The following is a 27,176-nucleotide window of genomic DNA, read 5'->3' as shown; positions in this document are numbered from 1 at the left end:
AGCCTTCCATGCCATTGCCCAGAAGCTGTTGTCAATGGACTATTTGCACCCTCTGCCCAGAGCAGCCCTGACTCCTCAGGCTACAAACTGGATGTTAAGAGGCCTGTGAGATAGGAGGGTGGTTTTGTCCTCACGCCCACTGAGGAACCCCCCACCCTGAGGGAGGTACTGAGCATTCCTGCCTGAACTGGAGGATAGATAATCTTGGAGTCTTGGGACTTTTTTAACCACTTGAGGGATCCAGAGGGAGACTGCAGATTACTGCTCTCAACCAGACTGCAACCATCACTCTTGACTGGACTGCAACCACCACTCTTGACTGGACTGCAACCACCACTCTTCAACCAGACTGCAACCACCACTCTTCAACCAGACTGCAACCATCACTCTTCAACCAGACTGCAACCATCACTCTTCAACCAGACTGCAACCACCACTCTTGACTGGACTGCAACCATCACTCTTCAACCAGACTGCAACCACCACTCTTCAACCAGACTGCAACCATCACTCTTCAACCAGACTGCAACCATCACTCTTGACCAGACTGCAACCACCACTCTTGACTGGACTGCAACCACCACTCTTGACTGGACTGCAACCACCACTCTTCAACCAGACTGCAACCACCACTCTTCAACCAGACTGCAACCACCACTCTTCAACCAGACTGCAACCACCACTCTTCAACCAGACTGCAACCATCACTCTTCAACCAGACTGCAACCACCACTCTTGACTGGACTGCAACCATCACTCTTGACTGGACTGCAACCACCACTCTTGACTGGACTGCAACCACCACTCTTCAACCAGACTGCAACCACCACTCTTGACTGGACTGCAACCACCACTCTTCAACCAGACTGCAACCACCACTCTTCAACCAGACTGCAACCACCACTCTTGACCAGACTGCACCACCACTCTCACCAACAGGTTTTCCCCTCTCCCTTTACTTTGGACTCGGGGGGGGCTCAACAAACACCACTCTGTTCATGCCCCAGGGCGCTGGGTTATACATTTGGGCTTTGTGGGTTAAACCCAACTGTTTGTCTGTATAATTGTACTTACTGTATTATTTTAATAAATTGTTATTCTGACTTATAATCTCTCCTTTGAGCTGAGTTCATTTCCCTGCTGGTTTAAACCAGCACAGGGTCTTACCTTGCCGTAGGTGCTGCCGGGGGAGTAGGAGCCGGAGCCGGCGTGGGAAGGGCTGGCCAAGGCCTGGAGCTGGGGGCTGAATCCACTCACACACCCCGAGGAGAACTTGGGGCTGGCGCTGGGGGAGCGGGAGGGGCTGTAGCTGAGCACACACTGCCCCTGGATCGGGGGCGACGGCGGCAGGGACAGCACCCGCTTGGCTGAGGGATCCCGAGGGGGGGTGACCTGCACGGCTGGGGGGGGACAGAGGGGTCAGCCCAGAGCCTCCAACCTCTGAGCACACCCAGCACCCCCAGGGATGGAGGGGTGGCACAAGGGACACCAAAGGAAGGCCCTGGAGGGGCTGGAGCAGGGGCAGAGAAGAGCAGCGAGGCTGGGGAAGGGACTGGAGCCCAAGTGCTGGGAGGAGAGGCTGAGGGAGCTGGGGGGGCTCAGCCTGGAGAGGAGGAGGCTCAGGGGAGACCTCCTCACTCTCTGCAACTCCCTGCCAGGAGGGGGGAGCCGGGGGGGGTTGGGCTCTTTTCCCAGGCAACCATCAGCAAGACAAGAGGGCTCGGGCTTCAGCTGTGCCAGGGGAGGTTTAGGTTGGACATCAGGAAGAATTTCTTTGCAGAGAGGGTGCTCAGCCATTGGAATGGGCTGCCCAGGGAAGTGGGGGATTCTCCGTCCCTGGAGGTGTTTAAGGACAGACTGGATGTGGCATCAGTGCCATGGGCTGGGAACCACAGCGGGGTTGGAGCAAGGGTTGGGCTGGATGAGCTCGGAGGTCCCTTCCAACCCAGCTGATTCTGGGATTCTGGGATGAAATCTAAAATCATGGAATATTTTCAGCTGGAAGGGACCCACCAGGACCACCAAGCCCAACTCCTGTCCCTGCACAGGACACCCAAACCCCCAGTTCAGTTCACAGCCCACGTCAGAGGAGGGAATCTAAAATCAGGGAATATTTGAGATGAGGTGATCTAAAGTCAGGGAATATTTGCAGATGAAACAATCTAAAATCAGGGAATATTTGAGGTGAAGTGATCTAAAATCAGGGAATATTTGGAGATGAGGGGATCTAAAATCAGGGAATATTTGGAGAGGAGGTGATCTAAAATCAGGGAATATTTGAGATGAGGCAATCTAAAATCAGGGAATACTTTGACATGAGGTGATCTAAAATCAGGGAATATTTGAGAGGAAGGGACCCACTGGGACCACCAAGCCCAACTCCTGCTCCTGCACAGATACCCCCAAAATTCCAGTTCAGTTCACAGCTTGTGTCAGATGAGGGAATCTAAAATCATGGAATATTTGGAGATGAGGCAATCTAAAATCAGGGGATATTTGGAGATGAGGTGATCTAAAACCAGGGAATATTTGAGAGGAGGCAATCTAAAATCAGGGAATATTTGAGAGGAAGTGATCTAAAATCAGGGAATATTTTGACATGAGGTGATCTAAAATCAGGGAACATTTTGAGCCAGAAGGGACCCACTGGGAGCACCCAGCCCAACCCCTGTCCCTGCACAGACCCCCCCAACCCCAGCTCAGTCCCAGCTCCGCTGAGCTCCCTCAGAGCTACCCTCCCTCCAGGCCCCTGCTGCAGGGACAGGACCCTCCCCAACCCCCCAAAAAGCCCCCAAACCCCCCCAAAAGCCCCAAAATCCTGGCCTGAAGCCCCGGGGGTGCTGCTGCCTCACCTGCCCTGCGCAGCCAGCCCAGGACCTGCGGGCTGGGGGTCCCGGCCGGCCCCGCCGGCGCCGCCGCAGACGTGAAGTAGCGCCAGAAGTCGAAGAGGGCGTTGAGGCTGAACAGGGAGGCCAAGGCGAACTCTGCCAACACACACGGCCAAAATCACATTTTTGGGGACAGAAACGGGCCCAGGGAGTGGAAAAAGGGTAAAGAGTTGTGTAGCTTCTTAGGAGAGAACCACAGGAGAGGGCTGCCCTCGCTGGGCTGAGCTTAGCTGGGTGTGCTCGGGCTCAACTGAGTGGGGTTAAGATTTAACTCAGGTATTTTAGGATTTAACTCAGGTATTTCAAGATTTAACTCAGGTATTTCAAGATTTAACTCAGCTATTTTAAGATTTAACTCAGGTATTTTAAGATTTAACTCAGGTATTTCAAGATTTAACTCAGCTATTTTAAGATTTAATATAAAATTTTTGAGATTTAATTTAGGTATTTTAAGATTTAACTCAGCTATTTTAAGATTTAACTCAGCTATTTTAAGATTTAACTCAGGTATTTCAAGATTTAACTCAGGCATTTTAAGATTTAACTCAGGTATTTTTGAGATTTAATTTAGGTATTTTAAGATTTAACTCAGCTATTTTAAGATTTAATATAATATTTTTGAGATTTAATTTAGGTATTTTAAGATTTAACTCAGCTATTTTAAGATTTAACTCAGCTATTTTAAGATTTAATATAATATTTTTGAGATTTAATTTAGGTATTTTAAGATTTAACTCAGCTATTTTAAGATTTAACTCAGCTATTTTAAGATTTAATTTGGATATTTTAAAATTTAATTTAGGTATTTTAAGATTCAACTTACCTGTTTTAGGATTCAACTTAGCTATTTTAAGATTTAATTTAAATATTTTAAGGTTTAATTTAGATATTTTGAGACTCAATTTAGGTATTTTAAGATTTAACTTAGATATTTTAATATTTAATACAATATTTTAAGATTTAATATAATATTTTAAGATTTAACTCAGGTATTTTAAGATTTAATTTCAGTGTTTTAAGATTTAACTGATGTATTTTAAGATTTAATATAACATTTTTGAGATTCAATTTAGGTATTTTAAGATTTAACTCGGGTATTTTAATATTCAATTTGGATATTTTGAGACTCAATTTAGGAGTTTTAAGAATTAATTTAGATATTTTAAGATTTAATTTAGATATTCTGAGATTCACTTGAGGTATTTTAAGATTTAATTCAAATACTTCAAGATTTAAATTAAACATTTTAAGATTTGATTTGGGTATTTTAGGATTTAACTCAGGTATTTTAAGGTTTAACTCAGGTATTTTAAGATATAATTTAAATATTTTAAGATTTAATATAATATTTTAAGATTTAATTTATGTATTTTAAAATTTAATTTAGATATTTTAAGATTTAATTTAAATATTTAAATTTAATTAATTTAATTTAAATTGATTCAATGAATTAAATAATAAATTAAATAATAATAAAATAAATAATTAGATTAATTAAATTAATTTAATTTTAATTAAACTTAATTTAAATATTTTAAGATTTAAGTATTTTAAAAAATTAATTTAAAACATTTTAAGACTTAAACACTTCAAGCTTTGACTCAGATCTTTTAAGGTTCAACCCAGGCATTTGAAGATTGAATTTTAAATAATAACTTGAAGATTATTTTCCCAGCAGATCTCACCAGTCTGTGATTCCTTCTCATCCCCTTGGATACATCCCAAATTCTCCTCTCTGAATGTCACCCACACCAGTCAAACTCGACCTCCAAACCCTTCATCCACACCTTAAATCAGATTTAATGCACCAAAAAAGTTCTTTTATGATGGAAAAAAAGTGGTTAAAACTCCTCCTCTGCCATTAAAAAGGATGAAATTCCGGTGGTTTTGAGGGAGGGCACAGAAAAATGTTTAACAAAAATGACAGAAATGTAAATAAACATATATATATATATATATATAGTTGGTTTTAGTTTGTACAGTATATTTATTTTTGTAAATAAATGGTTTTTTTCTTCCCCTTCCCCTAGAGAAGCCTGAAAGTTTCTCTCTGGCGTCGAGATAAATTGTGGGAAGGGGTGTGGGGGGGGGAAGCCTGAAAATTGGATTTTAGATTTCTAACGTGGCTCAAACTGCCACAATTTTAAAAAAGAGAGAAAAAAAAGTTTCCCAAGGCCCTCCCAGGAAGGAAAATGAGGGGGAAAAAAGCCCAGAATCCCTCCTGGAACGCGGCAGGGACTCACCGATGTACCACAGAGGGAAGCAGCTGATGTTGTAATAGGTGCTCAGGAGCTTCCCAGTCCTGCAAGGAAGGACAAGAAGCAGGAATTTAGTGGGAATTCAGCGGGAATTCAGCAGGAATTGCAGGCAGGGGGTGTTTGCAGCCAAGGGAACTGACATTTCTGTGTAGATGAGCCCGGCCAGGGAGATGTTGAGGAGCCCCCAGGCCAGCACCACCTTCCTGGACTCGGCCTGTTTCCTCAGCCTCACGGCCAACTCCAGCACCGACGTGTCCGGGCTCTTCTTTGGAGTCATCTCCTGGGGGAGCAGGGAGAGAAAACACAAAACACAGGGGATTTTATTGGCAGGGAGATGCAGCTCAGCCTCACTTTGGGATAATAATAATTTTTAGGGGAGGAGGGGGAGCTCCTCCAGCACGGGGAGGAAAGGCCTGGCTCAGTTCTGTAGGGTTTTTATTGGCAATTCCCACTTATTTCTGGATTTTCTGGGATAGGAAACCCACCGGTTCTGTTTTCTCCTCTACGCCCAGTTATGCTTTCTGTGAGGGAAATAACCCTGTCACAGGCAGGGAGCCCCCACAGCTCCCCCCACACCTCATTTCTACCCCTCCCCAAATCTCTTCTCTCTCTCCCCACCCCTCTCATATTTCCCCTCTCCCCAAACCTCCCTTCTCCCCCTCTCCAAACCTCTCCTCCCCCAGCAAGTCTTCCTCCTCCCTCTCCCCAAACCTCTGCACTTCTCTGTCCCCAAAACTCTCCTCTCCCTCCCCAAACCTCTCCCCCTCCCCAGCCTCATTTCTCCCCTCTCCCCACACCCCACATTTTCCCCTCCCCAAACCTCTCCCTTCTCCCCTCCCCAACCTCATTTCCCCTCCCTCCAAATCTCTCCTCTCTTTGCCCTCAAACCTCATTTTTCCCTTTTCCCAATCCCCCCTCTCCCCAAACACCACATCTCTCCAATCCCCCTCCCCAAACATCAATTCCCCCTTCCCCAAATCTCCCTTCTCCCCTTCCTCAAACCTTCCCTTTCCCCCTCTCAACCTCCCCTTTTCCCCTTCCCAAACCTTACCTCTCCCCTTCTCCAAACCTCCCCAATCTCCCCTTCTCCCCCTCCCCAAATCCCCCCTCTCCCCTTCCAAAACCCCTCCTTTCCCCCTCCCCAAATCCCCCCTCTCCCCTTCCAAAACCCCTCCTCTCCCCCTCCCCAAATCTCACCTCTCCCCCTTCCCCAAACCTCGTTTTTCCCCATCCCCAAACCTCTCCCCACCTCAAACCTCTGCACTTCCCCTCCCCAAATCTCCCCTCCCTCTCCCAAAACCTCCCCCCCAAACCTTCCCTCTCTCCCTCCCCAAAAACCCCAAACCTCCCCTTTCCCCTCAAACCTCCCTTCTTCCTCTCCTCTCCCCAGTCCCCATTCCCCTCTCTCCCATTCCCACCTCACCATTCCCATTCCCCTCCCCACTCTCTCCTCTCCCCATTCCCAATCCCATTCCCACCTCACCATTCCCATTCCCCTCCCCACTCTCTCCTCTCCCCATTCCCAATCCCATTCCCACCTCACCATTCCCATTCCCTCCCCGCTCTCTCCTCTCCATTCCCACTCCCCTCCGCTCTCTCCTCTCCTCTCTCCAACCACCACATTCCCATTCCCACCTCACCATTCCCATTCCCACCTCACCATTCCCATTCCCACCTCACCATTGCCATTCCCCTCCCCGCTCTCTCCTCTCTCCATTCCCGCTCCCCTCCGCTCTCTCCTCCCCTCTCTCCAACCACCACGTTCCCATTCCGTTCTCACCGTTCCCGCTCCCCTCACGCCGCCGCCGCCCCTCGGCGCTCTCTGCGCCTGCGCGGGCGCTCGCGTTACGTCACGGGCCGCGCCGCGCGCCGGAGGGGGCGGAGCCGAGAGGGGCGGGGGGGGGGGCTCTCGCGCGCCGGTTTTGGGCGGGAAGCGCTGAGGGGGCCGCCATGTTGGGGGGGGCGGATGAGGAGGGGTCCCCTCACACGGACACGCTCTGTTCGGTTATTTTATCGAGTTATCTTTATTGATAAATTGATTCCTTCCGTGAAGGAGTAACGCCTGTCTGTTGGCGCGCTGTGCAGGTGTAACTTCATCGTTCTGCGTGGGTGTAGCCTCGTGTTTCTGTACAAGCACAACTTCGACTTTCTGTACAACCACAGCTTCATATTTATGTACAAGTGTAACCATATATCTGTACAAGCACAACTTTATATTTCTGTACAAGTGTAAATGTATTTCTGTACAAGCACAAGCTCATATTTCTGCACAAGCATAACTTCACATTTCTGTACAGGTGTAACTTCATATTTCACCACAAGAACAACCTCATGTTTCTGTGCCAAGTTAACTTCAGATTTTTGTACAACCACAACCACTTCTTTCTGTACAGCTGTAAATTCATATTTCTGTATAAGCACAATCTCATATTTCTGTGCGGGCACAACTTTGTATTTCTGTACAAGCTCTAAGTTCCTATTTCTGCACAATCACAACTTCAATTTTATGTACAGGTGTAACTTCCTCTTTCTGTACAAACACAACCTCATCTTTCTGCACAACCATAACCTCACATTTCTGTACAGCTGTAACTTCATATTTTGCCACAAGCACAACCTCGTGTTTCTGTGCCAATGTAACTTCAGATTTTTGTACAACCACAACTTCTTATTTCTGTACAGCTGTAAATTCGTATTTGTACAAGCACAGCCTCATATTCCTGTACCAATATAACTGCAGATTTCTGTACAAGAACAGCTTCTTATTTCTTTACAAATGTAACTTCAAATTTCTCTACAGGTGCAACCTCATATTTCTGTAGTGGTGCAACTTATTTCTGTACAAGCACAGCTTTATATTTCTGTACAAGTGTAACCCTATTTCTGTACAAACATTGCCTGTAATTTCTGTACAGCTGTAAAATTGTATTTCTGTTCAAGCAAAACCTCAAATTTCTGTACAGCTGTAACTTCATATTTCTGTATATTTCTGTACAAGTGTGACCATATTTGTGTACAGCTGTAAAATTGTATCTCTGTTCAAGCAAAACTTCTTATTTCTGTACAGCTGTAAAGTCATATTTTTTGTACAAGCACAGCCTCATATTCCTGTACCAATGTAACTTCAGATTTCTGCACAAGCACAACCTCTTATTTCTGTACAAGCACAACTTCCAATTGCTGTACAGGTGTAACTCCATATTTCTGTAAAAGCACAATTTCATATTTCTTGCAGGCGTGACTTTGTATTTCTGTACAAACACAACTTCCTATTTCTGTACGAGCATAAACTTTATCTATTATCTGTACAGGTTTAACTTTAAATTTCTGTACAGGTGTAACTTCATATTTCTGTACAGGTGTAACTTCACATTTATGCTCCCACCTCGGGGACATTTCCATGTGATATTGTCCTTTTCGGGCAAGAAAAACAGGGGGTTTTTCCCACAAGTGGGAAAAGTTGGGAAGCAGCAAAGTGAGAGGAGCTGGATGGAGGAGCCAGACCTGGGGCGTGTTGAGCTGAGGGGGCTGCAAAGCTCCCGCAGGGAGGGAAAAATCCTCCAGGACAAGGGGCAGCAGCTTCCCAAAAGAAAGAATTATCCGGGATATTCTCATTTTCCAGGACATCCCGCACATTTCTTAATTTTTTTTTGAGGACGAAAGGACAAGGAAGGTTTGTGCAGATCAGAAGGAAAATCCTGCCCTGCTCCTCTCCCGGCATTTTCCTTATTCCGGCGGGACGGGACTTTAATCCCGTGTTTTCTGCTGACACCTGCTGGCCCTCAGCAGGAGGGTTTTTGTGGGCCCTACCCAAACAACCCGGGAAGTTGTTAGGGTGGATTAACTATGCCATGGGAAGGTGTCACCGGGAGAACCGGTCTTTAATCTCCAGGGACAGGGAACTAAAAAACACAAAGCTGCAACGGTGGAGGTGGCTGGGGACAGCCCTGTGAGTTTGAAGGTCTTGGTTTCCTAAATTTAGGAAAAATCAGTTGGAAATAAACAGCCAGTGATAAGCCACACACTGAAATCCCGACTCATTCCTTATCCAGGGCATTTCCAAGGTGCCTGGTGGATTGGGAACATGGATTAGGAACAGAAATAACAGTTCTCTCACCACTAATCCAAAATGAACTGGTGTTATAACCAACTAATTTTGATTATCCAAGGGCCCTTTCTGATGTTACAGGTCTAAATCAACAAGAGGAGAAAAGAAATATTTCCGTGCAAAAGGTGAAATTTTCTGGGATTTCCTTCCTCACTGGGATAACTCTCCTAACTTTCTGGGATTTCTCTCCTTACAGGTGGTGTTTCTGTTCCTTAAAACCGTGCCCCTCGTTCCTCACCTCTGGTAACGTTTGAGAGGTGTCAACGTTCAGAAATATTGGAGCAATCCAACAAGAGGGGGCTGTCGGGCTCTGCTCCCAGGGAACAAGGGACAGGACGAGAGGAAACGGCCTCAGGCTGTGCCAGGGGAGGTTTGGGTTGGATATCGGGAAAATTCCTTCCTGGAAAGGGTGGTCAGGCCTCGGCAGGGGCTGCCCGGGGAAGGGGGGAGTCCCCACCCCTGGAGGGATTTAAAGCCCTGTGGATGTGGCACGTGGGGACACGGGGCAGTGGTGGCCTTGGCAGCACTGGGAAGGGTTGGACTCCGTGATTTTGGAGGTCTTTTCCAACCCCAAAGGTTCTCCAATCCAGCAGGGAGACACTCGGGTTGGGGGAGGTTCATTTGACCTTTCACTCCTTCCCGTGTCCCCAGGGTGTCCCTGACTCACTGCACGACTCCACATCCTCTTGGGACAGCGAGGAGAGGACGGCCCAGCCCTGCCCACGTTGGAGTGCCCTAATTGGCAGCACTAATTGCCCTGACCAGGCTTGTGGAGGGTTCCCACCCACCCACCACCCACCCCTTGCCGTGGGAGCCCCATTTAAACCAAGCTCCCTTCTTTTGGGCCTTCTTGGAGCTGTGCTGGGTCCACGCTGGATTTGGGCTCGTGGTTGTTTCCCTCCTGGCTGTGGAGCTGCCTTGGGATGTCCCTGAGGACCTGGACCCTCCTGGCTGTTCCTGGTCAGTGCCCCCAGACCTGCTCTGTGGGGTCCCCTGGGGCTCTGCTGCTTGTGGGGTCCCTAATCCTAATCCTAATCCCTCCCACCCTGCTTAGGTCCCCAATCCCACCTGCCTTTCTGTCTCCTCTGGCTTCCTGCTGCTCCCTAATTCCCGGGGGTGTTTTGGACCCTGGGATCTACCCTATGGATGTTTTCAGCCTCTTAGAATCCTGGAATGATTTGGCTCAGGAAGGACTTCAAAGCCCATCCAGTTCCAACCTTCCCGCTGTCCCAGGTTGCTCCAACCTGGTCTTGGATCCAGGGATCCAGGGACAGCCTCAGCTTCTCTGGGAAATCCATTCCAGCCCCTTCCCATCCTCCCAGCCAGCAATTCCTTCCCAATATCCCACCTATCCCTGCCCTCTGGCACTGGGAAGCCATTCCCTGTGTCCTGTCCCTCCCTGCCTTGTCCCCAGTCCCTCTCCAGCTCTCCTGGAGCCCCTTTAGGCCCTGCAAGGGGCTCTCAGCTCTCCCTGGAGCCTTCTCTTGTCCAGGGGAACCCCCCCAGCTCTCCCAGCCTGGCTCCAGAGCAGAGGGATCCAGCCCTTGGAGCATCTCCATGGCCTCCTCTGGATTCACTCCAACTTCACCCAAACCTGTGACTTGTCTCCAAACCCTGCAGGACCTCCTGGCTCCCCTGGGAGGGCAGAGCTGGAGACCTCTGGAGCCCCTCAGGTGTGGGTACAAAGGTCTGGATTTAAACACAGCTCCTTAAATGCAGAGGGTGGAGGAGGCTCCGGATGGTGCTGATCAGGAATCCTGGAGCTGGTTGGGATACTTTGGATCCCGACACGTTTGGCAGGATCTCTTGGCAGCCTTTAAATCCGTGAGGGATGTCGAGTGAGTAATGAAACAAGCTCTAATTTTGCCCCGGATTAAATCCCTCCTTCCTGTTTTCAAGGAGTGAATCCACAGGACAGAGCTGGAATTTGACTCCCACTGGAATTACCGCAATTCCAGAAGCAGGGAATCAGCAGGAAACCCCCGTGGTGGTTCCTGACTCTTAGGATCAGTTTTTGTTGTTTGATTGGTGCTTGTTTTCCCAGAATTGGGCTCGGTTACCCCTCCCAGACCCGAGGCCTTTGTGCCCTTCGTGTGCCCCCAAGACACGACAGTCAGAGGGTGACTAATTCCTACGAGCCAGAACAGGCTGGATCCCTGCCTGGGGCTCCCTGTGTTCCCAAAAACACGAGCCCTGGCCTTGCACAAGACTTGCTCGGGGTCTGAACCCATGACAGGCCTCCCTGGCTGCGGAGAGATCCCGTGGGATTGGAGGCCAGGGGAGGGACAGCAGGGAGGTGATGTGAAAAGCTTCCTCTGGGAATTGTCACTTGGAATTTCCTCCTTCTCCTGAGGTGGATGGAGCAGCTGAACCATCTCCCTTCCATCCCATATTCCCAGGAATCCCATCTGCAGGTGTGACTGCAGGCTCAGCTCCTGGCTCTTCCTCAGCAACAGTTTTAATGGGATAAATAAAAAGTGGATCCAGCTCCTGGTTGTTCCTCAGTAGCATTTTTAGTGGGATAAAAAACAAGTGGATCTAGTCCCAAAACATTTTTAGTGAGATAAATAAAAGTGGATCCAGCTTCTGGTTGATCCTCAGTAACATTTTTAGTGGGATAAACAAAAAGTGGATCCAATCCCTTGTTGTTCCTCAGCAACATTTTTAATGGGATAAATAAAAAGTGGATCCAGCTCCTGGTTGTTCCTCAGTAGCATTTTTAATGGGATAAAAAACAAGTGGATCCAATTCATGACTCTTCCTCAGTAATGTTTTTAGTGGGATAAACAAGTAGTGGATCCAATTCCTGGTTGTTCCTCAGTAACGTTTTTAGTGGAATAAAAAACAAGTGGATCCAGCTCCTGGCTCTTCCTCAGTGATGTTTTTAGTGGGATGAAGAAAAAGTGGATCCAATTCCTTGCTGTTCCTCAGGAACATTTTTAATGGGATAAAAAACAAGTGGATCCAGTCCTGTAACATTTTCAATGGGATAAACAAGAAGTGGATCCAGCTCCTGGTTGTTCCTCAGTAACATTTTTAGTGGGATAAAAAACAAGTGAATCCAGCCCCTAGTTGTTCCTCAGTAATGTTTTTAGTGAGATAAAAAACAAGTGGATCCAGTCCTGTAACATTTTTAGTGAGATAAATAAAAGTGGGTCCAGCTCCTGGCTCTTCCTCAGTAACATTTTAATGGGATAAAAAACAAGTGGGTCCAGCTCCTGGCTCTTCCTCAGTGATGTTTTTAGTGGGATGAAGAAAAAGTGGATCCAATTCCTGGTTGTTCCTCAGCAACATTTTTAGTGGGATAAACAAAAAGTGGATCCAGCTTCTGGTTATTCCTCAGTAACATTTTTAGTGGGATAAAAAACAAGTGGATCCAGCTCCTGGTTGTTCCTCAGTAACATTTTTAATGGGATAAACAAAAAGTGGATCCAGCTCCTTGTTGTTCCTCAGCAACATTTTTAATGGGATAAAAAACAAGTGGATCCAATTCCTGGTTGTTCCTCAGTAATGTTTTTAATGGGATAAACAAAAAGTGGATCCAGCTCCTGGTTGTTCCTCAGTAACATTTTTAGTGGGAGTAAATAAAAAGTGGATCCAGCTCTTGGTTATTCCTCAGTAACATTTTTAGTGGGATAAAAAACAAGTGAATCCAGCTCCTGGTTGTTCCTCAGTGACATTTTTAGTGGAATAAACAACAAGTGGATCCAGCTCCTGGTTGTAACTCAGCAACATTTTCAATGGGATAAAAAACAAGTGGATCCAGCTCCTGGTTGTTCCTCAGTAATGTTTTTAGTGAGATAAAAAACAAGTGGATCCAGTCCTGTAACATTTTTAGTGAGATAAATAAAAGTGGATCCAGCTCCTGGCTCTTCCTCAGTAACATTTTTAGTGGGATAAACAAGAAGTGGATCCAGCTCCAGGGGAGGTTATTCCCAAAGTTCAGCCAGGAGACTGCCTTGGCTCCCTCCACACGGATAACAACAACTCCAACACCTGGGCACCTTCGACAAGGAGCGTTGACTGGGATAAAACTCTCTGGGATCTCTGGGACACAACCCCCCAGCCCGGCGAGGGCCGGGGTGACTCCTGTTTTCCCAGGAATCCGTGTGAAAGGACACACGTTGCTCCGGATCCGCCTCCCGCCCCCCTGCTCTGGCCGTGCCCTTGGAAAATCCGGGTCTGGAGGTGCCCTCGGCCTCCCGGTGGCCTCGAGGGGGGTGATAAGGGTGGGAACTCGGGCGTGTGGGGCGATAGCTCTGCCCAGATAAGGTTTTACCCGGGAATAAAGCCCGGCGTAAATCCCCCTTTTCCCAGGCCGAGCTGAGCCCGCGGCGAAGATGAGGCTGGTTCTGCTCCTCAGTGCCCTCCTCGGGGCTTCCCTGGCCCTGGAGACCTTCGTGGGGTGAGTTCCTCTGGGTTTGGGTTCGAGTTCCTCTGGTTTTGGTTCGAGCTCAGCTTTGCAAAACCCGCCCGGGGCACATTCCTGGCGTTCTCCGACCGATTCCTCCCGTTCCTTTCGTTCCCTGGTGTGTGAAGGAACCTCTCTCCGCTCGAATTCAGGTTTTTCTAAGCACTTGAGCTCCTGAATTCCTGCTCATCCAAGGCTTTTTTTTTGGCTTTTGCTGTTCCCCAAGCTTTGAGCTGGACCTAAACCTCAAGCTTGACAGACCTAGTCCAGCACAAAGCAGGGCTGAAAAACAGAGCCCGGCTTGGGATCAGAGATCTCTCCCCTTGTTTTCCGAGCTTATTTCTCCTCCTTTCCCTCGTTTCTGCCTTCCTGAGCGATCCAAACCCTCGTCTCCAACCGTTAAATTCCAGAGGTTTATCTTTAGGTTGCGTTGCAAAAATTGTCTCTGACCCTGGAAGGACTTTTAATAATTAATAATTAAGAATTAAGAATTAAGAAATCCTGGGATTCAGTGAGTGAGCGCTGGATCCCAGTGAGTAAATCACGGAGATTTAAGGATTAAGAATAAAAAAATAATAAATATAACTTAAATGTATATCACTTACTCAAACCCAGGGCTTTGTGAGGCCAAGAGATCATTTAAACTTTGCCCGTTTAATCCCGGACCGAATTCTCATGAATCCGGCGACATTTTCAGGAATATCCATCCCTGAAATAAAACAGAGGTGGAGAATCCAGTAACGAGTTATTCATGTGGAAAAACATTGATTTAAGTTGGTCCAACCAAAAAAAATCCTCATCCCTGAGCTGGGCAGAGGGAGGGACCAGCTGTGAGCTGGTGGTGAATAAGCAGCCATAAATCTAAGCTCAGCTTTTCCCCTCTCTGTCCCCATTTTAAGGTGTATTTCCCAGTTTTGGAGTTGTCCCTGGAATTGATCCTGGGTCGTGCTTCCAGTTGTTGTCAGTCAGTCCACAGTGGGTGGAGTGAGGCGCTTCCAGAGGGGGATTCATTCCCCCTTGGAATGGCGTCACCCAGCCACGATCCGGGACCGAACCAAGGAACAAATCCCGGTTTTTAAATAAAAGAGATCCTGTGCCCCCCAAACTCCACCGCAACATCATTTTCCTGCCCAAAAACAGCTCATAAATTGAGTTTCATGAGTTTATGACCAGGGCTGGTCCTCCTGGGCAGCCAAACCTTCCCCCGGCCGTCGCCTCCCTCCCGGTGAAGGTGCCGGTTGTTGGGTGAACTCTTGGGTGAAGATGCCGGTTGTTGGGTGAACTCTTGGGTGAAGGTGCCGGTTGTTGGATGAACTCTTGGGTGAAGGTGCTGGTTGTTGGATGAACTCTTGGGTGAAGGTGCCGGTTGTTGGATGAACTCTTGGGTGAAGGTGCCGGTTGTTGGATGAACTCTTGGGTGAAGTTGCTGGTTGTTGGATGAACTCTTGGGTGAAGGTGCCGGTTGTTGGGTGAACTCTTGGGTGAAGTTGCTGGTTGTTGGATGAACTCTTGGGTGAAGGTGCCGGATGTTGGGTGAACTCTTGGGTGAAGGTGCCGGATGTTGGATGAACTCTTGGGTGAAGGTGCCGGATGTTGGGTGAACTCTTGGGTGACGCCGAGTCAGGAGGATTAAACGAACCCCCCAGGCAATTAACCCCGTTAATTAGCCGGTTCAGTGACTGCTCCTGAAGGCCCTGATTCCGTGCAGGCACCAGGTTCTCCGGATCAAGACCAGAAATGAGGAGGAGGTGAGGCAGCTGCAGCTCCTGGAGTCGCTGGAGCACCTCGAGGTACGGCCCGGGAGGGTTTGGGAACGTTCCAGGTGGGGCAGGACTTTGGAAAAGGGGTCAGGGCGTGGATTTGGGGCTCATTTGGAGGGTTTCTGTCCCGCTGCCGTAAATATTTTTACTGTCCGAATAGAGTAGAAATATAAAATATATCAGTATAAATCTATCGATATAAATCCATCCATATAAATCTATCAATATAAAATCTATCAATATAAAATGTATCAATATAAAATGTATCAATATAAGTTATAAAATATATATGTATAAAAATAGAAGATATAAATATAAAAGATATAAATATATAAATATAAAATATCAATATAAATATAAAATATATACATATAAAAATATAATATATAAATATAAAATATATCAATATAAAAATATCGATATAAAAATCAATATAAATATAAAATATATACATATATAAATGTAATATATAAATATAAAATATATCTATATAAGATATAAAAATATATCGATATCAATATAAAAATAAATATATACATATATAAATGTAATATATAAAAATAAATTATATCAATATAAATGTATAAATATAAAATATATGATATAAATATAAAAATATACATATATAGTATATAAAGATAAAATGCAGAAATATCAATATAAAAATAACAATATAAATATAAAATATATCCATATATAAACATAATATATAAATATAAAATATATCAATATAAAATATATCAATATAAAATATGTCAATATAAAAATAAATATATCGATATATATATAATATATAAAAATAAAATATATCAATATAAATATATAAATATAAAATATATTGATATAAATATAAAAATATACATATATAATATATAAAGATAAAATATAGACATGTAAATATATCAATATAAATATATAAATATGTAATGTATCAATATAAATATTAAATATATACATATATAAATATAATTTATTTTTATAATTCTATAAATTATTTTATAATTTATTGTCTCAATACTCTATATTTGCTCTCCCAGCTCTAGAACCAGCTCGGTGTCCAGGAGTGCCTGAATCCCTGTTTTTTCTCCCTTCCTGGATTTACAATCATATTTTTTCACACTGGTGCCCTTTAAGATTATTTGAATAGTGTAGGAATGAAAACTCAGAAAAGGAGAGGGGAAAAAAGGGAAATAAAACCAGCAGGGTTTGTGTCACCCCAGTGCCGTAAAACAGAATTTTTTTTGAAACAATTTCTAGTGAAAATAATAAAAATATCATCGTGTAAAAATCCAAATGAACGGAATTCCCTCTCGCTTTTGTGCCCGAGGCCCTGGAATTGGGGGAAATGTTGGCTTGATCCTCCCCCTGCTCGTGATTTCATTGTGAGGCCACAAAGAGTCCCAGGGCTCTTGGAACCTCGGGAGCCCCTGGATTTGGGAGGAGCCGCCATTCCCAAAGCTCCGGAAGAGCCGCTCGCAACCCAATCCTTCCTCCTTCCCCTTTCCCAGCTGGATTTCTGGATCAGCCCCTCTGCCCCCGCCCTCCCCGTGGACGTGAGGATTCCTGCTGCCGGCGTCCGGTCGGTCAAAGCCTTCCTGGAATCCCAGGGGATCAAGTATTCCGTCCTGATCGAGGACCTGCAGGTAGGGAATTCCCACGGGCACACGTGGAGCCCCCGAACCTTCTGGAAGCAAACCAGGATTCCCGGTTTGGCCTCGTTCCCGGCGTGGGCTCTCCCACGCCCCGTTTTCCGCGAGGTTCTCCCGTTAACTTTTGGGATAATTCCTCCAAGACAATCCCGGGATTGCTGCAGGTGCTCCCGGAAAAAACCGCCTCGGGTGGTTTTTGAACTCCGGGGGTTCAAATCTGAATTCCTGCGAGACAACCCCGGGGGAATTTCTGTGGTGTTTCGGCCATGGATATTTGGGAATCACACCTGAAGTTACTCAGGATTCAGCAAAACACGTCAGGAGGAGTCAAGGATAAAAGTTGCCCACTGGGGCACCAATCCAACATCTTCCTGTGAGGAATGATCCCAAAATGGCACCAGAACCAACGAGTCCAGAGGGGCCACGGAGCTGCTCCCAGGGCTGGATTCCCACTGCTCTGGAGCCAGGCTGGGAGAGCTGGGGGGGTTCCCCTGGAGAAGAGAAGGCTCCAGGGAGAGCTGAGAGCCCCTGGCAGGGCCTAAAGGGGCTCCAGGAGAGCTGGAGAGGGACTGGGGACAAGGGAGGGAGGGACAGGACACAGGGAATGGCTTCCCAGTGCCAGAGGGCAGGGAGAGATGGGATACTGGGAAGGAATTGCTGGCTGGGAGGGTGGGGAGGGGCTGGAATGGATTTCCCAGAGAAGCTGTGGCTGCCCCTGGATCCCTGGAAGTGTCCAAGGCCGGGTTGGAGCAACCTGGGATAGCGGGAGGCGTCCCTGGGGTTGGAACTGGATGATCCTTCAGTTCCCTTCCCACCCAAACCATTCCAGGAATTCTCTGGTTAACTCAGCACAAACACTTGCCTTTTAAAATTCATGTTGTGACCAAAGCAGACTTTTCTCCCCCTTGGAATGTCTCCTTTTAGGATGTTCTGGACAAGGAGCAGCAGGACATGGCCGAGAGCGCCCAGAGGGAGCGAAGCACCAGCTTCGACTTCAGCTCCTACCACACCCTGGATGAGGTGAGTCCCTCAGGGCAGGAGGGTTCTTTCCTTTTCCCTGGCCTTTCTTCACGCTGTCTCCCATCAGAATTCCAATATTTAGGATCTAGGTGTCTCTCCAGCTTCTCTTGGCACCTGGTTTTGGGTTTTATCTGAATTAATTTAGTGGTCAGAATAATCAGAGCAAGTGCTGATCAAACTTTTCCAGGGAATCCAAACCCCTTCCTTCTGAGCCTCCAAAGAGACAGAGAAATAAAGGAATCTTGAAATAGGGAGAGAAAGGACTCCTTGCCCAGGGAAGCTGTGGCTGCCCCTGGATCCCTGGAAGTGTCCAAGGCCGGGTTGGAGCAACCCAGGATGGGTTGGAACCAGATGGTTTTCAAGGTCCCTTCCAACCCAAACCAGCCCACAATTCCACGAAACGTGTCGTGAGCGTCCTCCTGACTCCTCATTCCAGATTTATGCAGAGCTGGACCACCTTGCATCCGAGCACAGCTTCGTGGAGAAGATCCAGATCGGGGAATCCTACGAGAAGCGCCCCCTCTACGCCCTCAAGGTACAACAAAACGTCCCAGGGTGTGCCTGGCGTGGGACAGGCACGGCAGAGCCTGGCCCAGATCACTCCAGCCTGCCTGGGATGGTTTTGACTGAAGGATGATTTGACTCTTTCCCTCCCATTCCCACAGTTCAGCACCGGCGGGTCCAACCGCCCAGCCATCTGGCTCGACGCCGGCATCCACTCCCGGGAGTGGGTCACCCAGGCCAGCGCCCTCTGGATCGCCAACCAGGTCCCCCTGAGCTTTTCTGCTTTGGCCTGGGAGTGCCTCAGAGCATTCCAAGTGTTTAAACACATCCACGTGTTTAATTAACTCCGCTGATCCTCCGCCCCTCGCAAAACCAACTCCCGGAGGATGTTGTGGCTGCCCGGAGCACGCGGTGTCTTGTTGGGAGAGCTGAGTTTAGGCAGACAAAATGCAGTAGTTCAGAGAGACAAAACGCAGCAGTTCAGGGAGACAAAGTGCAGCAGTTCATGGGAAGTTGTTGACAAAAAGGGGGCTGATAATCCCAAAAAAAACCAAGGCCTTGGAGATTGTTTTGCTGCTTCGCTCTCCCGGCGCAGGGAGTCGCTCTGTGGTTGGTTCCCTCCCACAGCAGTGCCCAAAACCTCCATCCCTCTGTAAATTTAAATCATTTCAAGCATTTAAACCCTGCTGGAGGTGCCTAAACCACCCCAGGAGTGCAGCCCAGTTGAGTATTCCCAGCCTGGCTGCTCCGCTTCAATCCCAGTGCGGGGCTTTGGTTGGTTCTCCGGGACGAGGGAGTGGGAAATTTTGTTGCTTTCCCCCATTAACCTCCAAATCAAACAGATTAATTGGCCACCAGGAAACTGATACTCTTGTTCCCCTGCCCCAAAATCCAGACTCTGTTCCCAGCTGTGAGGGCCCCTGGGACAGGGATGCTCTGCTGACCGGGGTGTGCTGTCCTGTCTCTGCCCAGATCGCCTCCGGCTACGGATCCGACTCCTCCATCACCTCCCTGCTGGACAAGATGGACCTTTTCCTGCTGCCAGTGGCCAACCCTGATGGCTTTGTGTACACCCACACCTGGGTGAGTGAGGGGGCCGATCCAGGGAGCTGCCCTGCTCTTCCAAGGAAATAATAAACACAGGGAAAACGGGCTCTGGAAGTCCCTTTCTTAGCGCCGTGAGAAGGAACTACAAGGAGGAATTTTAAATTACTCACCTTAAACACCCCACCCCCATCCGGTTCTGACCGTTACCCCATCGGGAATAACGCTGGGATCACGCCTGGGATCCCCCCCTGGGGAATGGCAGCTCCTTCTGGGAGCGGTTCCGACCCAAACACCCCGATTTGCTCATTTTTGGGAGCTGTTTCCTCTCTTCCAGAACCGCATGTGGAGGAAGACGCGCTCCAAGAACGCGGGCAGCGTCTGCTACGGGGTGGATCCCAACAGGAACTGGGATGCGGGCTTTGGAGGTAGGAATGAGGAGTTTCTGGGCCCTGGATCCTGTCACAGAGCGCCGGGAATAACACAAGGGACTCCAAACGGTCCCTCGGGATGGAGATTTTTTCCCATTTCACGTTGATTAATCGCCCAAGAGCACGAGGTGAAGGTGGCACTCGTGGAATCACGGAATTACAGGCTGATTTGGCTTGGGAGGGACCTGAAACACTGTGTAGTGGGACACCTCCCAGTGCTCCAAGCCCTGTCCCAGCTCAGAACACCTCCAGGGTGGGGGTTCCAGGTCACGTCATCTCAAAGCACATCCCTTAAACATTCCACCCTGGCGCTGCTGTCCGAGGGTTTGCCGCCATTTCAGGCCTTGCCTCAGTAAAGCCTGGCTTTGTTGGGCCTTCCTTGACCTCCCAGGACTGTCCCTTCTCACTGGTTTGTCCCCTCCAGGTCCCGGGGCCAGCAGCAGCCCCTGCTCCGACTCCTACCACGGCCCCAGCGCCGAGTCCGAGGTGGAGGTGAAATCCGTGGCTGACTTCATCAGGAACCACGGGAACTTCAAGGCCTTCCTCACCCTGCACAGCTATTCCCAGCTCCTGATGTATCCCTACGGATACAAGTGCACCAGGCCCGACGACTACGCCGAGCTGGTGAGACGCGAGAAGCTTTGGCTTCTCCTCCTCTTGCCTTTGGCTTCTCCTCCTCTTGCCTTTGGCTTCTCCTCCTCTTGCCTTTGGCTTCTCCTCCTCTTGCCTTTGGCTTCTCCTCCTCTTGCCTTTGCCTTCTCCTCCCCTGTCTGGCTGCCTCCCAGAGCTCTCCACGCTCCAGGCTCTTCCCTAACAACAGCCACGTGGGCCTCGCCGCCGGAATTCCGACGGGAAAGCCCCTCTGGAGGTCTCCATCCCAGCCCTGGGCTGAAAGGGGTTTGGAGTCGGAGCCGGTTTGGGATGGGGTGGCTCAGGGTCAAGCTGAGCTTTGGGTCACTGTTTTGATTTGTTTCCACGTTTCTGAAGGCAAATCCCACAAATTCCCGAAGTTTCGCCCTTCCAAAAGCTCTCCTGGATTTTTTCTTCGTCCCTAATGCCTAAATGCAGTTTTTCCCCCGTGGCAATTTGTTGCCACTCGTCCTTTCTCCCGCTTCCACGAAGATCCCGGCTCTGTTTTCCATAAAACCCCGTCATGGAGTGGAAATGAGCACAAAGCTGATCCTGGAGTATTGGAATATCCCCAATATTCCTTGGGATTTTCTGGTCTCTCTTGAACCTTCCCTTGACAGTGAGATGAGACACCGGATGATCCGTTATGGAACCCGGTGGGAATTATTCCACCTGCGGTGCCCCTTCCCAGAAATCCTGTGGGAGCTGGGAGTGCTGTGGGTGGGTGGAGGTTTCTCTGAGTGTCCCGTGAAGTTTGGCTGCTCCCTGACTCGCCCTCCCTGTTCTGCTCTCCAGGAATCCCTGGGAAGAGCCGCTGCCAATGCCATCAAATCCGTGTACGGCACCACCTTCCAAGTGGGGCCCATCTGCTCCACCATCTGTGAGTGTGGGGCTGCTCAGGGCTCGTTGGGCTGGCCCTGGACAACAGTTCCTGTTCCCACAATCCCTATCCCAGCACAACATTCCCTGTCCCCCAACAATCCCTGTCCCCCACAATCCCTGTCCCCCAACAATCCCTGTCCAAAAATTCCTGTCCAACAATCCCTGTCCAACAACCCCTGTCCCCACAATCCCTATCCCCACAATCCCTATTCCCACAACCCCTGTCCCCACAATCCCTATCCCCACAATCCCTATCCCCACAATCCCTATCCCCACAATCCCTATCCCAGCACAACAATCCCTGTCCCCCACAATCCCTGTCCAACAATCCCTGTCCCCATAATCCCTGTCCCCACAGTCCCTGTCCCCCCACAATCCCTGTCCAACAATCCCTGTCCCCCCACAATCCCTGTCCCCCCACAATCCCTATCCCCCCGCAATCCCTGTCCAACAATCCCTGTCCCCCCAGTCCCTGTCCAACAACCCCTGTCCCAGGACAACAATCCCTGTCCTCCCACAATCCCTGTCCCAGGACAACAGTCCTGATTCCAGGACAACAATCCCTGTCCCCACACAATCCCTGTCCAACAATCCCTGTCCCAGGACATCAATCCCTGTCCAGCAGTCCCTGTCCCCACAATCTCTATCCCAGCACAACATTCCCTGTCCCCACAATCCTTGTCCCCACAATCCCTGTCCTAGGGCACCAATCCCTGTCCCAGCACGCCAATCTCTGCCCCCACAATCCCTGTCCCAATGTAACAGTCCCTCTCCCTACCAGCAATCCCTATCCCAGCACAACAGTTCCTGTCCCCACAATCCCTGTTCCCACAACCCCTATCCCAGCACACCAATCCCTGTTCCCAAAATCCCTGTTCCCACAATCCCTGTCCCCCACAATCCCTGTCCAACAGTCCCTGTCCCCACAATCCCTGTCCACCACAATCCCTGTCCCAGAACACCAATCCCTGTCCCCACAATCCCTATCCCAGCACAACAATCCCTGTTCCCACAATCCCTGTCCCCACAATCCCTGTCCCAGCACAACAATCCCTGTTCCCACAATCCCTGTTCCCACAATCCCTGTCCCCACAATCCCTGTCCCAGCACAACAATCCCTGTTCCCACAATCCCTGTCCCCACAATCCCTGTCCCCACAATCCCTATCCCAGCACAACAATCCCTATTCCCACAATCCCTGTCCCCACAATCCCTGTCCCCACAATTCCTATTCCCACAATCCCTATCCCAGCACAACAATCCCTGTCCCTCCAACAATCCCTATCCTAGCACAACAATCCCTGTCCCCCGCAATCCCTGTTCCCACAATCCCTGTCCCTGTCCAACAATCCCTGTCCCAGGACACCAATCCCTGTTCCTACAATCCCTATCCCCCCCACAATCCCTATCCCAGCACAACATTCCCTGTCCCCCACAATCCCTGTCCCAATATAACAGTCCCTCTCTCCCCCAACAATCCCTATCCCAGCACAACAGTTCCTGTCCCCACAATCCTGTCCCCACAGTCCCTATCCCCCCACAATCCCTGTCCAACAATCCCTGGCCCCATAATCCCTGTCTCCCACAATCCGTATTCCCACAATCCCTGTCCCCCACAATCCCTGTCCTCACAATCCCTGTCCTCACAATCCCTATCCCAGCACACCAATCCCTGTCCCAGGACATCAATCCCTGTCCAACAATCCCTGTCCCCACAATCCCTCCTGGAAGCCCCTGAGCGTTCCCCCCAACCCTCCTCCCCGTCCCTCCCAACCCCAAACCGCAGCCTCCCCCCGCCCCCCCCCTACCCTCCCACATTCCCGCGCTGATCCCTCTGTCCTCATTCCCATTCCCTGTTCCCAGACCAGGCCAGCGGGGGCAGCATCGACTGGGCCTACGACATCGGCATCAAATATTCCTTCGCCTTCGAGCTGCGGGACACGGGACGCTACGGATTCCTCCTGCCCGCCACCCAGATCGTCCCCGCCGCCACCGAGACCTGGATGGGCCTCAGGAAGATCATGGAGCACGTCCTGAAAAAGCAGGAATGAGCCGGCAAAGGGCTCTTCCCCGGGCTGGGATGAATAAACCCCTCCCGTGCATCCTGGAGTTGTTGGATTGTTCCCCACATCCCGTGGGATGAGGGGTTGGGAGACGGCTCCTCCTGCCCATACATCCCCTTCCACCCCCCCTCCACCTTCCACTATCCCAGGTCGCTCCAAGCCCTGTCCAGCCCGGCCTGGGACACTTCCAGGGATGGGGAGAGGATGAGCCTGGGCTTGGAAAAAAAAGTAAGGAAAAAGAGTCCATTAAAACCCGTGGATAACGGGGGTTTGGAGGAGCTCAGTGGCATTTGGACTCGTCGGGAAGCAGGAGCGCAGTGAGAAAGAGGGAAAATGAGGAAATGAAGGAAGCAGGAAATTCCCTGGTGACTGAAGGCAGTCATGGAATCACGGAATGGTTTGGATGGGAAGGGACCTTAAAGATCATCCAGTTCCAATCCCAACACCTTCCACTGTCCCAGGTTGCTCCGACCTGGCCTTGGACACTCCCAGGGATCCAGGGGCAGCCACAGCTTCTCTGGGAAATCCATTCCAGCCCCTCCTCACCCTCAGAGACAGCAATTCCTTCCCAATATCCCATCTAACCCTCTGGCACTGGGAAGCCATTCCCTGTGTCCTGTCCCTCCAGGCCTTGTCCCCAGTCCCTCTCCAGCTCTCCTGGAGCCCCTTTAGGCTCTGGAAGGGGCTGTAGAATTTCCCTGGATCCTCCTCTTCCCCAGGCCGCAGAGGGGCTGCCGTGAGCCCCCCGATCCAGGCTGCGAGGTGATTAAAGGAATTTAATTGCCTTTAAGGAGCCCCGGGACGCTCCACCGACCACTGCCCTCGGGGGGATCTCCTTCCTAAATACCCCCGTACATTTATCCCGCCCCTTTTCCCCCTCCCAGCTTTACCCAGTGGATGGAGACGGGAGACCCCTTCCCTCCCTCCCTCCCTCCCTCCCTCCAGCGCTGCCCGTCCCGGTCCCTCGGGATCCCCCCCCTCCCTTTTCCTGTTGTCCCGCTGCCGATTCCTTTGGGATTAGGAGCACGAGAGGCTCAGGGATTAGCCGGTGCTGCCGTGCCGAGCGTCAGGTCCGACGGGTTTATCTGGGGTTTATCTCCGTGTCTTGTGACCCCGCCGCGAGCGGGACAGCAAACACCCCTCCCGCGGCACCCGGGTCACTCCCCCTCCAGCTCACACGCCCTGGGGCACTCCGGACTCACCTGATGTGCCACAGAAAACCTCAGCGCAGACTCCTCAGTTTAGTTCAGACTCCTCAGTTTGGTTCAGACTCCTCAGCTTAGTCCAGACTCACCTGAGGTGTCACAGAAAACCTTAGGTCAACCTCAGTTTAGTTCACTCAGTTTAGTTCAGACTAATTAGTTTAGTGCAGACTCACCTAATATGTCACAAAAAACCTTAGTTCAGACTCAGTTTAGTCCAGATTCCTCAGTTTAGTCCAGACTCACCTGATGTGTCACAGAAAACCTCCATTCAGACTCCTTAGTTTAGTTCAGACTCCTCAGTTTAGTTCAGACTCCTCAGTTTAGTTCAGACTCCTTAGTTTAGTTCAGATTTACCTGAGGTGTCACAGAAAACCTCAGTTCAGATTCCTCAGTTTAGTCCAGACTCCTTAGTTTAAGTCCAGACTCATCTGATGTATCACAGAAAACCTCAGTTCAGACTCCTTAGTTTAGTTCAGACTCACCTGAGGTGTCACAGAAAACCTTAAGTCAGACTCAGTTTAGTTCAGACTCCTCAGTTTAGTCCAGACTCACTTGAGGTGTCACAGAAAACCTTAGGTCAGACTCAGTTTGGTTCAGACTCCTCAGTTCAGTCCAGACTCACCTGATGTATCACAGAAAACCTTAGTTCAGACTCCTTAGTTTAGTTCAGACTCCTTAGTTTAGTCCAGACTCACTTGATCTATCACAGAAAACCTTAAGTTCAGACTAATTAGTTTAGTTCAGACTTGTTAGTTTAGTCCAGACTCACCTGATGTGTCACAGAAAACCTTAGTTCAGACTCGGTTTAGTTCAGACTCCTTAGTTTAGTCCAGACTCACCTGATGTGTCACAGAAAACTTCAGTTCAGACTCCTTAGTTCAGTTCAGACTCCTTAGTTCAGTTCAGACTCCTTAGTTCAGTTCAGACTCACCTGATGTATCACAGAAAACCTCAGCTCAGACTCAGTTTAGTCCAGACTCATTATTTTAGTTCAGACTCAGTTTAGTCCACACTAATTAATTTAGTTCAGACTCCTTAGTTTAGTCCAGCCCACCTTTCCAAACCACAACAACCCCAGAACAGAGAGAAATCCTGGTTTTAACGGGGCAAAACCCAACCGGGAGACGTCTGCCCTAAAAACCCTCTGCGGGCCGCGCCTGCCAGGCTGGGAACGCAGCCCAGGAAAGCCGGGAATGCGGGCCAGGAAAGCCGGGAATGCGGCCCGGGAAGCAGGAGCACCCCGGCCAGGGCCGGGCGAGGTGAGAGCTCGGGGGCATCCTGGCAGATAAGGGCCCAACAAAGGCGCTGCTGTGGCCCGGGAACAAAGCGCTGCTGTAACCCAGGAACAAAGACTCCTCTGTGCCAAAGTGACCTCCCGGCACAGCCCGGACCGGCCCCGCGCTCAAACACCCAAATCGCGCCGTTTCCACCCAAAAAGGAGCCCCTGGCTCTCGGGGGAACGTCCCCGCGCCGTCCTGGAGGGACGTGATCCATCTGATCCTTCCTCCTCGTCCCGGGATGGGGTTGGATGGACAGCGCCGGGAGCGAAGGATGGGAACGGAATAATAAAGGGATTAAAAAATTGAGTAATAATTGGAATGATGAATTGAATGATAAATCGGATAACGTTTTGAAGAATAATAATAATTTGATTAATAAATTGAATAATAATTTATACAAAAAATTGAATAATAAATTGATTTTAAAAATCAATAATAATTTGCACAATAAATTGAATTATAAATTGAACAATAATTTGAACAATAAATTGATTAATACATGGAATAATGAATTGAATAATATTTCTAATAATAACTTGATTAATAAATTGAATGATAAATTGAATAATAATTTGCACAAAAAATTGAATAATAAATTGATTAAAAAATCAATAATAGTTTGAATGATAAATTGAATAATAAATTTAATAATATTTTGAGCAATAATTTGATTAATAAATTGAATAGTAAATTGAATAATAAATTGAGTGATAATTTGAACAATAATTTGAACAATAAATTGAACAATAAATTGAACAATAAATTGAACAATAAATTGAACAATAAATTGAACAATAAATTGAACAATAAATTGAACAATAAATTGAACAATAAATTGAGTAACAATATGAATAATAAATTGAATAATAATTTGAATAACATATTGTGAATTTCATATATATTTTTAGTTACATAGATATATGATTATTGCATGTATATATTTATAATCATATATATATATGTATATGATCACCTGCTTGCTTTGCTGCTTTGCAGCAGCTTCTAATTACACATAAATCATAATTATAATTGGCTGGTGAACA

At 48.5% G+C, this 27,176-nt stretch overlaps 2 protein-coding genes across 4 annotated transcripts in view; one reads left to right on the top strand and one right to left on the bottom strand.

Annotated features, from left to right (window-relative positions):
• Positions 1 to 9,368, bottom strand: part of TMEM209 (transmembrane protein 209) — a 29,160-nt gene extending 19,792 nt beyond the window's left edge. The window contains exons 1-5 of one of the 3 annotated variants that reach the window (XM_064656844.1): positions 6,927 to 7,013; positions 5,287 to 5,426; positions 5,132 to 5,190; positions 2,853 to 2,984; positions 1,168 to 1,400 (exon numbers count right to left, since the gene is read on the bottom strand). In XM_064656844.1, coding sequence (XP_064512914.1) covers positions 1,168 to 1,400; positions 2,853 to 2,984; positions 5,132 to 5,190; positions 5,287 to 5,423 — 561 coding nt within the window. In that variant the 5' untranslated portion in view covers positions 5,424 to 5,426; positions 6,927 to 7,013. Of the gene's footprint in view, positions 1 to 1,167; positions 1,401 to 2,852; positions 2,985 to 5,131; positions 5,191 to 5,286; positions 5,427 to 6,926; positions 7,014 to 9,364 lie in introns of those variants that run through there. The other 2 variants (XM_064656846.1, XM_064656845.1) reach the window with 2 other exon arrangements.
• On the top strand, positions 9,161 to 23,679 carry LOC135415197 (carboxypeptidase A2-like). Its single transcript, XM_064656853.1, has 12 exons — positions 9,161 to 10,214; positions 13,572 to 13,659; positions 15,374 to 15,455; positions 16,934 to 17,068; positions 17,999 to 18,094; positions 18,531 to 18,629; positions 18,760 to 18,861; positions 19,571 to 19,681; positions 19,980 to 20,070; positions 20,498 to 20,697; positions 21,499 to 21,583; positions 23,449 to 23,679. Exons 1-12 carry the CDS (start codon positions 10,178 to 10,180, stop codon positions 23,634 to 23,636), a joined length of 1,314 nt encoding a protein of 437 aa, XP_064512923.1. The 5' UTR covers positions 9,161 to 10,177; the 3' UTR covers positions 23,637 to 23,679.
• Positions 23,680 to 27,176: the final 3,497 nt, after the last annotated feature.

Source organism: Pseudopipra pipra, chromosome 5 (genome assembly GCF_036250125.1).
Source record: "Pseudopipra pipra isolate bDixPip1 chromosome 5, bDixPip1.hap1, whole genome shotgun sequence".
NCBI classification, from domain to species: domain Eukaryota; kingdom Metazoa; phylum Chordata; class Aves; order Passeriformes; family Pipridae; genus Pseudopipra; species Pseudopipra pipra.
This window is presented reverse-complemented; position numbering and strand designations above follow the sequence as displayed.